Here is a 14343-nt window from a genome sequence, read left to right as displayed (position 1 = left end):
AAATTGCATTTATTTTTGCTGCTGATAGGTGGTGGGTAGCCTGGTAGGCGTACCATTATTGTATACTAGGTGCTTCCCCACGCAACGTGTGGATTGTGGTGTAGTTGGCACTTTCTTGTTTTTTTGGTCTATTTCTTTTTCTCTTTTGTATTATTTCGTTTTAATTAGGCATATATGGGCTTCGCAGTCACTTGTATTAATACACTATATGTTTATATCATTTCGTTTAGATGTGTACAATTGTTGCGTTTATTTTTTATGAATTATGAGGATGTTGTTTCTTGCTTTTGAAGATCCAATCTTATCATTGACTGATATTGTTCCCAATACATTTATTGTATTTTAGATTTCTGATTAACTGCTTATGTAAACCCTTCATACGTTGATGTTGCAATAATAAGTTATTTTTTAAAAGTAATTATTTTTCGTGTAAGTGATTATGTTTCTATGTCCATGTTTTGGTCTAATATCAATAAGATCGTTTATGTTTTTCTTTAGTTGGCTTTGGAACCAATTTTGAGTTAAGCAAATAATGGGTCGAATTATGGTGTTAATAAGTAATATAGATTCTTATGTATATATATTGTATATATATGACTATAAGTTTAGCTAACTAAAAAATTCTTTGATATTTAAATATAATATTGAACATATATATATATATATATTATTTGTGGGAGGAATGTGTGGAATTATTGGATAGAAGTTATTTTTGACCCCTTATGCCTTTAAAGTGATTAATGCATAATTTATTTTATTTTCAGTTATAATTTTATTTTAATGTGTGAGTTAAATGTTTTGGGTTTATTGGGTCTTAAATATTGTTTAAAGAAATTAGAAAGCAAAAAAAAAAAAAAATAGAAAACATTAAATAAAAATCAACCAATAAGGAGAGACCAAAACCTTACTTTTATATATATGATATATTACTTTAAACTTTGAAATGAGAAATATATTATAAACAATAATTTTACGTGAGAAATATATTAATTTAGCCAACCAAAATATGAATATAAGTTTAGCCAACCAAAATAATTAAAAAATATTAAAATTTAACCAAAAATAATTTCTCTTGAAAGATAATAAGTTAGTAGGAGGAATGAATTAATGTACAATTATTGGATAGGAGTTACATTTGAGTTAAATGGAGTTACATGTCTTTAATTATAAATAAATATTTTAATTTTTTTATAACATAAAATAAAAGTAATACCAAGTGGCTGAATCAAAATTCACATGATTTGGTTGTTTGTTGATATAAACTCAACACTTACACATAATAATTCAAAATAAAAATATTACTTTTTAAGTGACCAACTAAATTAGTTTTCTTATGAAGTTATATGAATTCTTCAATCTCAATAATTTTAAAAATCCTAAGGATAACTTATATTTTTTTTGGTTTTTATTCATCAATTTAATTTTATCGTGCTAGATTTCATACTAATGGTTTCATCTTTAGAGAATTTAGTGAAATTATATTTTTAAAATTATATTTTATTTTTATATTTAAGTTCTAGTTGAATATGATTTGTTTTTTGGATCATTTTTTATTTTGATTAAAGACACAAAAAACTAATTGTTTAATTATGTTTTTTTTGTTTTCAAAAACCTCAAATCATAAAAAAAATATATATATATATATATATTATATTGATCTCTGCAGATTTATCAATTGGATCACAAAACAAAATAGTCTTTATAAATGGATAAATGGATAATTATATTGATCTTTAAATATTATATTGATCTTTATAAATTATTAAAAATGATACATGAATATGTGAGATAACCAGAGACATAATAAATAATTACATATGGATCATTTCAACTTTATGATCTTATTGTGTGGTGAATATTGTAAGGAAGTATGAAAATAATGACTTATAAGTGTTAATATAAAATAGAAAATGGTGATAAACATTTTAAAAGATTAAAATAAATATATAAGATATACATATCATACAAACTCTAAAACTAAGCTTTTACAATGATATTTGATTTGATTTTTTATAACTCATACAACAACAATAACAAAAAAATACAAAACAAAACAAAACAAAACGAAACAAAACAAAACAAAACAAAAAAGAGATTTGAGAGTAGTGGAAGAAGATGAGAGAATGAAAGAGTGATAGACTAAGAGAATAAGATAATGAGTATTTATAGGAAGAGAAATGATGAAAAATTACATTTAGAAAAATGAGAGTTACAATTCTAATTTATTGTTTTGTTTTAATACAATTGATTAATTCAACTTAGTGGAGAAATAAAGTTAATGCATAATTTATAGGGGAACAATACTTGGGTTCACCCCTAGGGGTGAACCTCTCCACTCACCCCCTTATAAAATAAGAAAATAAAATCTGTATATATTATTATAAAATTAAAAATCTTAAACCGCTCTTTAATAAACCCAAACCGACATATATAAAATCTAAACCCTAACCATCTCATTTGTGAACCCAAACCGATATATAATTTCGTTCTACTTGTAAAATCTAAACTCTAACCATCTCATTTGTGAACCCAAACCGACATATAATTTCGTTTGAATTGTGAAATCTAAACCCTAACATCTCATTTGTGAACCCAAACCGACATATAATTTTGTTCTACTTTTAAAATCTAAACCCTAACCATCTCATTTGTGAACCCAAACCGACATATAAGTTCGTTTGAATTGTGAAATCTAAACCCTAACATCTCATTTGTGAACCCAAACCGACATATAATTTTGTTCTTCTTGTAAAATCTAAACCCTAACCATCTCATTTGTGAACCCAAACCGACATATAATTTCGTTATAATTGTAAAATCTAAACCCTAACCAGCTCATTTGTAAATCCAAACCGACATATAATTACGTTTGAATTGTAAAATCTAAACTCTAACCACTTCATTTGTAAACCCAAATCGATAAATAATTTTATTCTAATTTTAAAAATCTAAACCAAGCCAATATTTATCTTTCCTTAATTAAAAGTATGCAGAATTTGTTTCCTTATTTAGTTTGCTTTTTAATTTAGTTTTGATTTATTTTTTAAATAAAATATTAGATGGAAGATTCTGATTGGCTGAGAGAAGAGGGGGTGAATGGAGAAGTTCACCCCTAGGGGTGAACCTAAGTATTTTACTTTATAGGGAGAAGCTATAAAGATTTCAGTTTTATATTATGTGAGTTAAATGTGAAATTAATTGTTTTTAAATTTTTGTTTTAATATAAATTTTTTTTTTGTTAGAATTGCATTGCCAAGTGGACCAATAAGGAGAGACTGAAACTCTATAAATTATTAAAAATGATACATGAATATGTGAGATAACCAGAGACATAATAGATAATTACATATGGATCATTTCAACTTTATGATCTTATTGTGTGGTGAATATTGTAAGGAAGTATGAAAATAATGACTTATAAGATGTTAATATAAAATAGAAAATGGAGATAAACATTTTAAAAGATTAAAATAAATATATAAGATATACATATCATACAAACTCTAAAACTAAGCTTTTACAATGATATTTGATTTGATTTTTTATAACCCATACAACAACAATAACAAAAAAAAAACAAAACAAAAAAGAGATTTGAGAGTAGTGGAAGAAGATGAGAGAATGAAAGAGTGATAGACTAAGAGAATAAGATAATGAGTATTTATAGGAAGAGAAATGATGAAAAATTATATTTAGAAAAATGAAAGTTACAATTCTAATTTATTGTTTTGTTTTAATACAATTGATTAATTCAACTTAGTGGAGAAATAAAGTTAATGCATAATTTATAGGGAGAAGCTATAAAGATTTCAATTTTATATTATATGAGTTAAATGTGAAAATTAATTATTTTTAAATTTGTGTTTTAATATAAGTTTTTTTTGTTAAAATTGCATTGTCAAGTGGACCAATAAGGAGAGACTAAAACTCTACTTTTATATATATGATATTGCTTTAAACTTTGAAATGAGAAATATATTATAAACAATAATTTTACATGAGAAATATATTAATTTAGCCAACCAAAATATGAATATAAGTTTAGCCAATCAAAATAAATAAAAAATATTAAAATTTAACCAAAAATAATTTCTCTTGAAAGATAATAAGTTAGTAGGAAGAATGAATTAATGTACAATTATTGGATAGGAGTTACATTTGAGTTAAATGGAGTTACATGTCTTTAATTATAAATAAATATTTTAATTTTTTATAACCTAAAATAAAAGGAATACCAAGTGGCTGAATCAAAATTCACATGATTTGGTTGTTTGTTGATATAAACTCAACACTTACACATAATATTTCAAAATCAAAAATATTACTTTTTAAGTGACAAACTAAATTAGTTTTTTTATAAAATTATATGAATTCTTCAATCTCAATAATTTTTAAAATCCCAAGGATAACTTATATTTTTTTTTGGTTTTTACTCATCAATTTAATTTATAGTGCTAGATTTCATACTAATGGTTTCATCTTTAGAGAATTTAGTGAAATGATATTTTTAAAATTATATTTTATTTTTATATTTAAGTTCTAGTTGAATATGTTTTTTTTTTGGATCATTTTTAATTTTGATTAAAGACACAAAAAAACAAATTGTTTAATTATGTTCTTTTTGTTTTCAAAAACCTCAAATCATAAAAAAAATTTATATATATTATATTGATCTCTGCAGATTTAACAATTGGATCACAAAACAAAATAGTCTTTATAAATGGATAAATGGATAATTATATTGATCTTTAAATATTATATTGATCTTTATAAATTATTTAAAATGATACATGAATGTGTGAGATAACCAGAGACATAATAGATAATTACATATGGATCATTTTAACTTTATGATCTTATTGTGTGGTGAATATTGATGTATGAAAATAATGACTTATTAGATGTTAATATAAAATAGAAAATGGAGATAAACATTTTAAAAGATTAAAATAAATATATAAGATATACATATATCATACAAACTCTAAAACTAAGCTTTTACAATGATATTTGATTTGATTTTTTATAACCCATACAACAACAATAGCAAAAAAAAATACAAAACAAAACAAAACAAAACAAAAAAGAGATTTGAGAGTAGTGGAAGAAGATGAGAGAATGAAAGAGTGATAGACTAAGAGAATAAGATAATGAGTATTTATAGGAAGAGAAATGATGAAAAATTACATTTAGAAAAATGAGAGTTACAATTCTAATTTATTGTTTTGTTTTAATACAATTGATTAATACAACTTAGTGGAGAAATAAAGTTAATGCATAATTTATAGGGAGAAGCTATAAAGATTTCAGTTTTATATTATGTGAGTTAAATCTGAAAATTAATTGTTTTAAATTTGTGTTTTAATATAATTTTTTTTTGTTAAAATTGCATTGCCAAATGGACCAATAAGGAGAGATTGAAACTCTACTTTTATATATATGATCTCCATCACTTTCATAGCAATACACCAAAAGATAAATGTGTAGTTACACATCTTTTTCTTTTCTTTTCAGCTACATCAACTATACCACACTAACACACTAACACACTCCTTCATCTTTGACCAGCCGCCTCACCTCTTTCAGTCTTGTACTTGAGTTTTTCTTCTCCTTAATTACTAGTTGACTACAATTAATCATAACTAAACACTTATCTGATATAAAAATTCTTAATCATTTGCATGGAAATCACTTAAATAGGTAATATTTATATGATTACGTTATGTGAGTTTCTTAAAACAAAGCCACATTACATGTTTCTGATTCTTTTCTCTGTTAGTTAATTATTATGTCTGCCTGCTTTAACGTAATAAAATGAGAATATTATTGTGGTTACAAAAAAAAAAAAGAGCAAAAACCATTAACTAACAGAGAAAAGAATCAGAAACATGTAATGTGGCTCCAGGAAAATTCGTCTAACCTTTTAAGACAAGATTAAAAGACCACTTTGAGTCGTTGACTAATGAATAGACTTGCGATTTTTTCTTGGTCATAGTATATATATATGTGTGAGTCAGTGGGTGTAATTATATATATACAAGATATACATCGCAATATTTATATTTTGGAAGAAAAAAAAAACGACTAATAAAAAAGTATATTTATCGTATTTAGACATGGCTGTTGACTTGTTTCCCCATCAAGGCATCAATATTAGAGTATATTGTATTTTAAGATTTTTATAAGCATATGGATCTATTTTAATCTACTTTGTAAAACTAATTCTGATAACAATGAATCGGATTACTTTGAAGGATTTGCTAAATACAAAAGAAGTTAGGCCAAAAAGAAATCGATAAAAAAGTTTGTCAGAATATCTTAAATAGTGTATTTAGTTACATTTACAGAATTTAATTAAGTCAAAATCTTATTATTGTGTCTTGGTGTACAAAACTATTACTGTAAAGTCCTGTCTGCTTCAAACACAGCAGAAGAAGCAACAACATATACAAGACTCTGTATCCTCAGCCGTTGATACGAAACCAAAACCCAAAATATCCACGTTATGATCACCAATGTTAACATGGACCTTAACGTAGACGATAATGGCTCTTAAAATGGGCCCGTAAAGCCCAAACAAAAAAAATTATTACTTTTAAGTGGGAAGCTCACTTTTTTCTAACGTCTGTCCATACGTCATAATAATGACGTCATCATCATCATATTACTTTCGAACGTGGCATTTTGAAGCACCTTCCTAGTATCTACCCTGAAATTGCTTTGCTTTGTTCATAAGTAGTACTCTACTAGTAATTGTTTAATTAATCTTATCTCTTAATTATCTCTTTCTTTACAAAATAAAAACAAAACTTCGTACAATAATTTTCATTTTTTATATATATATATATAAATAAAAGACCATCATCTCGTTCTCTTCTCTTCTTCACTTGCTCTCTATACTAGTTCTTTACCTTTTAAGACTCTCTCTCTCTCTCTCTCTCGATTGTTTTTTTTTTCTTCTATTTGCTAAAGAAAGAAAAAAACATGGATATCTCTCAAAACCCTAGCTTCACATACTTCTCCGATGAAAACTTTATTAATCCTTTCATGGACAACAATGATTTCTCCAATTTGATGTTCTTCGACGTCGATGAAGGAGGCAACAATGGATTAATCGATAACGAGATTTCATCTCCAACAAGCATCATTTCGTCGGAGACATTTACCGGCGAAAGCGGCGGTTCCGGCAGCGCAACAACGCTGATTAAAAAGGAATCAACGTGAGTTTTAATTTTTTTTTATTTTTGGCAAGATTCTTAACCAAGCAAATTATTAATTATAAATATGAGGTTATTTAATTTTTTTGTTTACAAATATAAAATTGTAGAAGAAATACGGGAAGTAAAGATAGTGATCAGACGAAGGAGATGGGTCATCGAGTTGCATTTAGAACGAGATCGAAGATTGATGTGATGGATGATGGTTTTAAATGGAGGAAGTATGGGAAGAAATCTGTCAAAAACAACATTAACAAGAGGTAACTCAATTTATCTAATCCTTGATTAGTATCTTTAATCACTTGTTGTTTTTAAAAAGGTGAGGGGGAAAATAGTTATCATATGGTTTTCTTTAACCACCTAGCTAGCTAGTAATCCTAGCGTTATAGAATAGCCACTAGCTCGATCATATAGTGTGATTTGAATACTATTTAATGGACCCGTAATATCTACCAACCCACTTGGATTAAAAATTCAGATTCCATATGCATCGATGTGTCTGCTGTGGAAGCCTGTGATTTTATATCAATCCATAAACGGTCGCTATATAAAATTCTGATTGAATAGGGGTAAATGGATCAATCATTCATCGTATAGAGATTTTTTTTTTGACTCATATATATATATATAATAGAGGAAACAAGTTGTCCATATGTTTGAATACAAAAATATATAATGGAGTCATCATCTAAACATATATCACTTTCAAAGCATGGTTAGAAAATAAATAACATTTCTTTAGAATGGGTTAATTCTCCAATTCAAATATTAGGAACATAATTTTGTAAAAAAGTGGGTAATATTAACAAATATAATGGTGGAATATATATATTATATAGGAATTACTACAAATGCTCAAGTGAAGGTTGCTCGGTGAAGAAGAGGGTGGAGAGAGATAGTGAAGATGCAGCTTATGTAATCACAACATACGACGGAGTCCATAATCATGAGAGTCCATCTCACGTCTATTACAACGAGATGGTTTTGTCTTATGATCATGACAATTGGAACCAACACTCTCTTCTTCAATGTTAATCCAAATAACCTCCCTCCTCATTGAGATTGTAAGATAGAGAGCTACGAACATATTATATGTAATCTCAATGCCTTGTGTAATTTTATAGGTATAATAAAGGAGTTAATCAATGTATGTATATGACTATGAAGCATCTTGTAGTTCTCTAAGATAACTAATCCTAATTTGTGTATATATAGTTGAAAATTTTCAATGCTATTAATTATGGTCGTATGATTTTTTTAAGTCAACTGTTTCGGTTTACTTGTTACCGGTTTAATAGCGGATTTTGGATGCGATTGGTTTATAAGCCGGTTTTGGTTTGTGATAGCGTAGACAGTACCGAACCGATCTCATCTTCTACCTTTTTTTAACAAACTTTTTTTTTGGTGAAGGTTAAACGAAGTCGTTTTAGATTGTTCTTCCGCCCAAATCAAATCTCAACACTTAAAAAAACATTTCAGTAAATTTCAAGGAAAGCCATACCCATACGAGACGAGGTTTTGGATCTCTGATCTCTCTCGATCGATCCAGATTCATTCACTTCACTATTCTTCGTTTCAGATTCTGGAGAAGCTTCGAAGAGAAATTTGTATTCCTAGATTTCTTCGAGGAGGAAGACGAAGACGAACCGAAACCGGAACCGGAACCCTAGTTGATTGATTTATCAATTGGTAAAAAAAATTGATCTGAAATCTCGGGTTGGATCTGTTGCTTCTCTCGATCGAGGAGGAAGGTGAAGAATCTGCGGTTGTCGGTGTTGATTAGTTGCTTAGGGTAATGTCATTGGGTGATTGAATCATAATATTGTGAGAGGTTTGCTTGCTATGAGCGTTTCTGGAAGCTGTTTCTTCTCGTTTTGGATTGGAGTGATCGAAGAGGACTTTGATTGAAGAAGAGTCTTAGCTTTCGTATTTGTTACCTAATCTGGTTTAGCTAAGTGTGTGATTAAAAAAAAGTATGAAGTTTTGGAGGGAACGTGAAAGGGATAATAAGGAGCAGATCTTAGCTCCATTATGTGGCCAAGTTCGAGTATTGGTTGTTGGTGACTCAGGTTAGCTCCTTAAACCAAGTTCTAGTTATAGAAGATTGATGCACATGGATACTTCTTGTATATCTAGATCATGTTGTGACTCAGGAAGATAGATTCTCTGCTTTGAGTTGGTAGGTGTTATGGTTCTGTGGTAGTTGAGTTATATCATTTATTTCAAACCTTTAGAGTCTAGCATTTTTGGTCGGCACTGTTTCCCTTAGAGTCTGCTACTGAATGTGTTTACTTTTTGCTCATCAATCATCATTTATGTTAATCTTCATCTCTGGATCTCAAATCTTTTTGTTAGGTGTTGGAAAAACATCACTCGTACACCTTATCAACAAAGGTTCTTCTATTGTTCGCCCATCTCAAACGATTGGATGCACTGTTGGTGTCAAGGTAATTTAATCTTCTGCAACGTTTTCCATACTGTTTAGGGAGGTGAAGTTTACAGACTTTTGTTTTCTTGCTACTTAACCACTCCCGCAGCACTTAACTTACGGGAGTCCATCTAGTTCTTCAAGTAGCATTCAAGGTGACGCAGAGAGAGATTTCTTTGTTGAACTCTGGGATGTATCAGGACATGAGAGATACAAAGATTGCCGTTCATTGTTCTATTCACAAATCAATGGTCTCTCCCCAACCTATCCACAATATTCATCCTTTGTATGTCTGAAACAATGTCATTAAAGCTAGGGAGTTTATATGCAGGAGTTATTTTTGTTCATGATCTCTCCCAAAGAAGAACAAAAACAAGCTTGCAGAAATGGGCGTCTGAGGTTGCAGCGACTGGAACATTTTCAGCTCCTCTTTCCTCAGGAGGTCCTGGTGGTCTTCCTGTTCCATACATTGTTGTTGGCAACAAAGCAGATATAGCTGCAAAAGAAGGAACAAAAGGAAGCAGTGGGAATCTTGTTGATGCAGCTCGTCATTGGGTTGAGAAGCAAGGTTTGCTTCCTTCTTCAAGTGAGGATCTTCCTCTCTTTGAAAGCTTTCCTGGTAATGGCGGTCTCATAGCGGTAAGTAAACCATATGAGTTAGAATAGTTTTCTCCGGTTAATAGTAAGTGAGTGGGTTGCTTATATATTTTATGATCTGGTGCGGGTATTTGTACAGGCTGCCAAAGAAACCAGATACGATAAGGAAGCTTTGAACAAATTTTTCCGGATGGTTAGTGTCATTAACACACCTTTGCTTCCTTGTTACCTCTCCAAGATACCTTTCAATAACCAACAAAAACACTTTGAATCTTTACAGTTGATAAGAAGAAGATATTTCTCAGACGAACAACCAGCAGCTTCACCGTGGTCTCTTTCGCCGGTTCCAACCTCATCATCTCAACGGTTAGACGAGATCACAAGTGATGACGATCAGTTCTACAAGCGAACAAGGTAACAAAGGCCCTTAAAGCAACAGTTTTGGTTTTTTCCCCCCTGTTGGGATTGATCTTAATACGGTTGATTGATTTTTGCAGTTTTCATGGAGATCCTTACAAGTACAACAACAACACATTACCGCCACTTCCAGCACAACGCAACCTAACTCCGCCTCCTACACTCTACCCGCAGCAACCTGTTTCTACTCCTGATAACTACGCCATCCCGAGATTCTCTCTTTCGAGTGTACAAGAAACAAACAACAATGGTAGTGCAAGATCCAAGCGAATGGATATAAACGTCTGAAAATCTCATCACTTGTTTCCTCATTCTCATTCCAAGAAAAAACTATATATTGCCTTTGGATCTATTATTCTTTTTTGATTTTTCTTCGTAGTAGGTGGTAAAGTAAAAATATGTGTGTAAAACCCTCTTTGGTTTTGTACATTGTGGGTTTTGATCTCTATAGCAGATTCTTTAAAAAGCAGTGAATAATCAATCACAAAATCACAGTAATGTTTGTGTTGAACTTTTACAATCTAGTAATTTTAATTTGTATCACTGATTCACTGTATACCCAAATTTGATGTATGCCCATACAATCCCCTATGAACTTCTCTATTGGCAGGTTCATAGGGGAGTTCTTAGCATTTTGGTGAAAAAAAATAAATCAAAACAAAAGAAAAAAAAATCTAAGAGAGCCCCTATAAGAGACAATACGTGTCAGCATTGTATTAGTCGAACAAACAAAAAAAATAGAAAAGGGGAAATTAATTAAAAGAATATTGCCCAAATTAAAAAAATATTGTTTAACTTGAAAGCCTCAAACACCATCGAGATTTAGTCCGTGTATTAAAATTATGCATGTTGTTGTTGATCCAAGCTTGCAATGTATTTCCGAATGACTGAGTAGCATAGTTTCACTACTGTAGAGGGGTTTATGTTGATTAAATTCTGTTCGATGAGACGACTTAGATAAATCATCTGTCAGCTGTTAGCTCTCAAACATTGACCATTGTAGGGTATGGCTTGATAGAAATTCTAGCAAGATAAGATTCAAATATAAGGGATCAATCATTTTTTTCTTTAAACTCTAGAACTAAATGATCAAAAGCAAAAAAGAATAATCATCAATCACAGATTATATAACTAGTCTCCTCTTCATATCACCACAACACTTGAGCTTTAATCGTCAACACTAGAGTTGTGAGCTTCCGCTTCCTTGTGATGGTAGGCTTTCACAAAGCCTAATCCAAAGCCATTCGGATCTTTCAGTAGAAAGTATCACTTCAGATGCTTCAACATTGATACGGAAGGAATGCAAATTGCCAAGAAAAGCGACTGTCTCTATCTCTTTGAGGTATTTAGAGAGTATAATCAAATTGGACCATTCACCCTTTTTCAGTACGCACAAACCAATGTCCAAGAACATCTTATGAACTCTCTCATATCCATGAGCCTCAGCAACTATATATAACAACGGAGATCTCTAGATTAGATTTAGATATATCTCTATATATCTATATAAGAGAGAGGAGGGATAATAATTAGGTAAAAGGAGGAATTCATATTCTACCTTTGGGTACGAAATTTAAACTGACTCCGGCAGCCTCGTATTTATCTATCAATTCTTGTTTCGTGATTTTGTCATCTTCGACGTCGTCGTACAACGAGATTGACACAGGACCATTATAACAACCCTTTTCATCAAGAGCTGATTTGATCTTCTTAGATATCAAATCAGGATCACATTCAGCAGTAGGGATTGGGAAATCCACCACGTCCCAGAACACACCTGTTTTACCCTCTGCCCACCATGGCAATCAAAAATATTTCAATACAATCCATTCCATAACTCGTTTTTTTTTACAATAAGATGAAATCATAATCTTCTTCTATATAGAAAAAAAAAACAATTTCGAGTCGGATCTTACCGGCGTGTACATCCTTAATCTTCCGCGTCCGCGACATGGTTCCGACCAAGAGCGAGAGGATGATGTTAAGAGACTTCTCAGTAAATAAAAAGTCCCGATAGGGTTAGAAGTTTAGACCCCGATAGTATCTTCTTATTGGGCTGGGCCATCAACAAGAGGGGTATGTGAAAACTGTTTACAAGGGTGAAAACTGTTTGTGCTAGTCGGAAATATGTGAAACTGTTTTGAAATGTTTTGGTAAAAATTGTGAAACGTAGCCTGTGTTGGGTATGGGTTTATCCAGTCTTAGCAGGCTCCCACTCAACCCATCTAAAAAATAGTCAACAAAAGATTCTAGAAGGGCTGACAACCATATGGTTCCAATTGGGTCGGTGAAACTTCTAGAAGGCCCGATTGGACGTGTCACCCACTAGACGATGGTGCGGAAAGAAGCGTTTACCGACTAAATTTTGAGGCGGTACCACGTTGATTCCGAGGCATGAAGCTGAAACGTCCCATCAACTATAAATAGCGGGATCGATGTACAAAGAAGGAAAGCAACCGGGAGCAGAGGTCTGGATACAATCCGTCTGATTCTAGTCCTAAGTGTTGAGAGTCATATTTTCAAGAGTATAGTTTTGTAATTAGCTGACCGGCTTTTAATAGCAACTACTATAATCTCGCCGATCTCTGGCTGTCTTAATAAAAGCCCACGAAATCGACAAGCCCAACAGAAGCAGTTAGCCGACTTCAAGATCGCCCCACGGCACCTAGCTAAGAAGAAGGAATTTTCCTGAATTCACCTCGAGCTATTAGGAAATTAGACATATTTTGTAATCTAAAGCAGAGTATAAATAGAGTCATTGATGCAACCCTTCCACGAATAGAGCGTTTCCACCACTTACCTTGGAGACTTTAACCCATAGGATAGCGTCTCGAACCCGAGCAACACTTTAACTGAATCGCTGCCACTCGTTTATGTTCATCGTAACCAAAGCATGCGGGTTAACCCGACCGATGATCAATCTGCGCCCTGAACCGAAACTGGCGTGGTTGACGCACCCGGCCAAGGGATGAAGCATTCCAATGAAGAGCAACCTAGAGACAGGCCCGCCGTCAAACAAACTCCTGTTGCGCAAATCGCACAACCTCCTCAGGTTGTCTTCCTGAACAATTTCCAAGTCGTGTTTGGGACAATGACCAAGGAAATCTAGCAGATGAACTCCAACACAAACCGACGAATGGAGGATAATCAATCACAATCTCACAATAATGTTAGAGGGGTGTATTGAACATATGATTTTGGAGTATTTTGTGGGATTTAGGAAATTTGTAATTTTGGGGAAATTGATATGATTTATGTTAAAATTCTTTCAAATCCCACCTAAAATATGAGATTTAGATTTCTGTAATTTTAATTAAACAAATCCTTTCAAATCCTCGACAATCTCTAAAACTTATTAAAATCCAAATATACAAACTATTTGGAATAACAGTGGATTTAAGAGTATATTTTAAATCTTCATTTTAATAACAGTAGATATTAATCGACTTTTTAAAATCCATAATTGAATAACATAGGATTTGTAAACTTGGTGAACTTTTACAATCTACTAGTAATTTTAGTTTGCATCACTGTATGAGATTAATAATACCTTAATTTGATGTTTAAATTCCATATCCACATTACAAACAAATTAAGGAAAAATTTTGTTAGATATTAATTAAATTGGAATATTAATTAATTTGGAAACGAAATAAACTTTTTAATTCCCTTGGAATGTTATGG

The 14343-nt window shown here is 31.2% G+C and overlaps 3 protein-coding genes across 4 annotated transcripts; 2 read left to right on the top strand and 1 right to left on the bottom strand.

Annotated features, from left to right (window-relative positions):
* The first annotated feature begins 6763 nt into the window (after positions 1–6763).
* LOC104743306 (putative WRKY transcription factor 51) lies at positions 6764–8451 on the top strand. Of its 2 annotated transcripts, none has more exons than XM_010464404.3 (3): positions 6764–7220; positions 7328–7477; positions 8057–8451. In XM_010464404.3, exons 1-3 carry the CDS (start codon positions 6985–6987, stop codon positions 8250–8252), a joined length of 582 nt encoding a protein of 193 aa, XP_010462706.1. In that variant the 5' UTR covers positions 6764–6984; the 3' UTR covers positions 8253–8451. The 2 variants fall into 2 exon arrangements, with proteins under 2 accessions (XP_010462706.1, XP_087330832.1); XM_087474706.1 differs by having other exon boundaries at positions 6869–7220; positions 7331–7477.
* Positions 8452–8623: 172 nt separating this feature from the next.
* Positions 8624–11170, top strand: LOC104743296 (small GTPase LIP1). The gene is made up of 7 exons (XM_010464394.3): positions 8624–9286; positions 9573–9664; positions 9755–9896; positions 9977–10284; positions 10382–10435; positions 10523–10656; positions 10740–11170. The coding sequence occupies exons 1-7, from the start codon at positions 9193–9195 to the stop codon at positions 10945–10947; spliced, it is 1032 nt and encodes a 343-aa protein (XP_010462696.1). The 5' UTR covers positions 8624–9192; the 3' UTR covers positions 10948–11170.
* A 500-nt stretch (positions 11171–11670) lies between these two features.
* On the bottom strand, positions 11671–12788 carry LOC104743286 (uncharacterized). Its single transcript, XM_087474734.1, has 3 exons — positions 12576–12788; positions 12218–12448; positions 11671–12108 (listed from the first exon to the last, which is right to left on the bottom strand). Exons 1-3 carry the CDS (start codon positions 12610–12612, stop codon positions 11840–11842), a joined length of 537 nt encoding a protein of 178 aa, XP_087330860.1. The 5' UTR covers positions 12613–12788; the 3' UTR covers positions 11671–11839.
* Positions 12789–14343: the final 1555 nt, after the last annotated feature.

The sequence above is a fragment of the Camelina sativa genome, chromosome 2, assembly GCF_030686135.1.
Source record: "Camelina sativa cultivar CO46 ecotype springtype chromosome 2, ASM3068613v1".
In the NCBI taxonomy this organism is placed as follows: Eukaryota; Viridiplantae; Streptophyta; class Magnoliopsida; order Brassicales; family Brassicaceae; genus Camelina; species Camelina sativa.
This window is presented reverse-complemented; position numbering and strand designations above follow the sequence as displayed.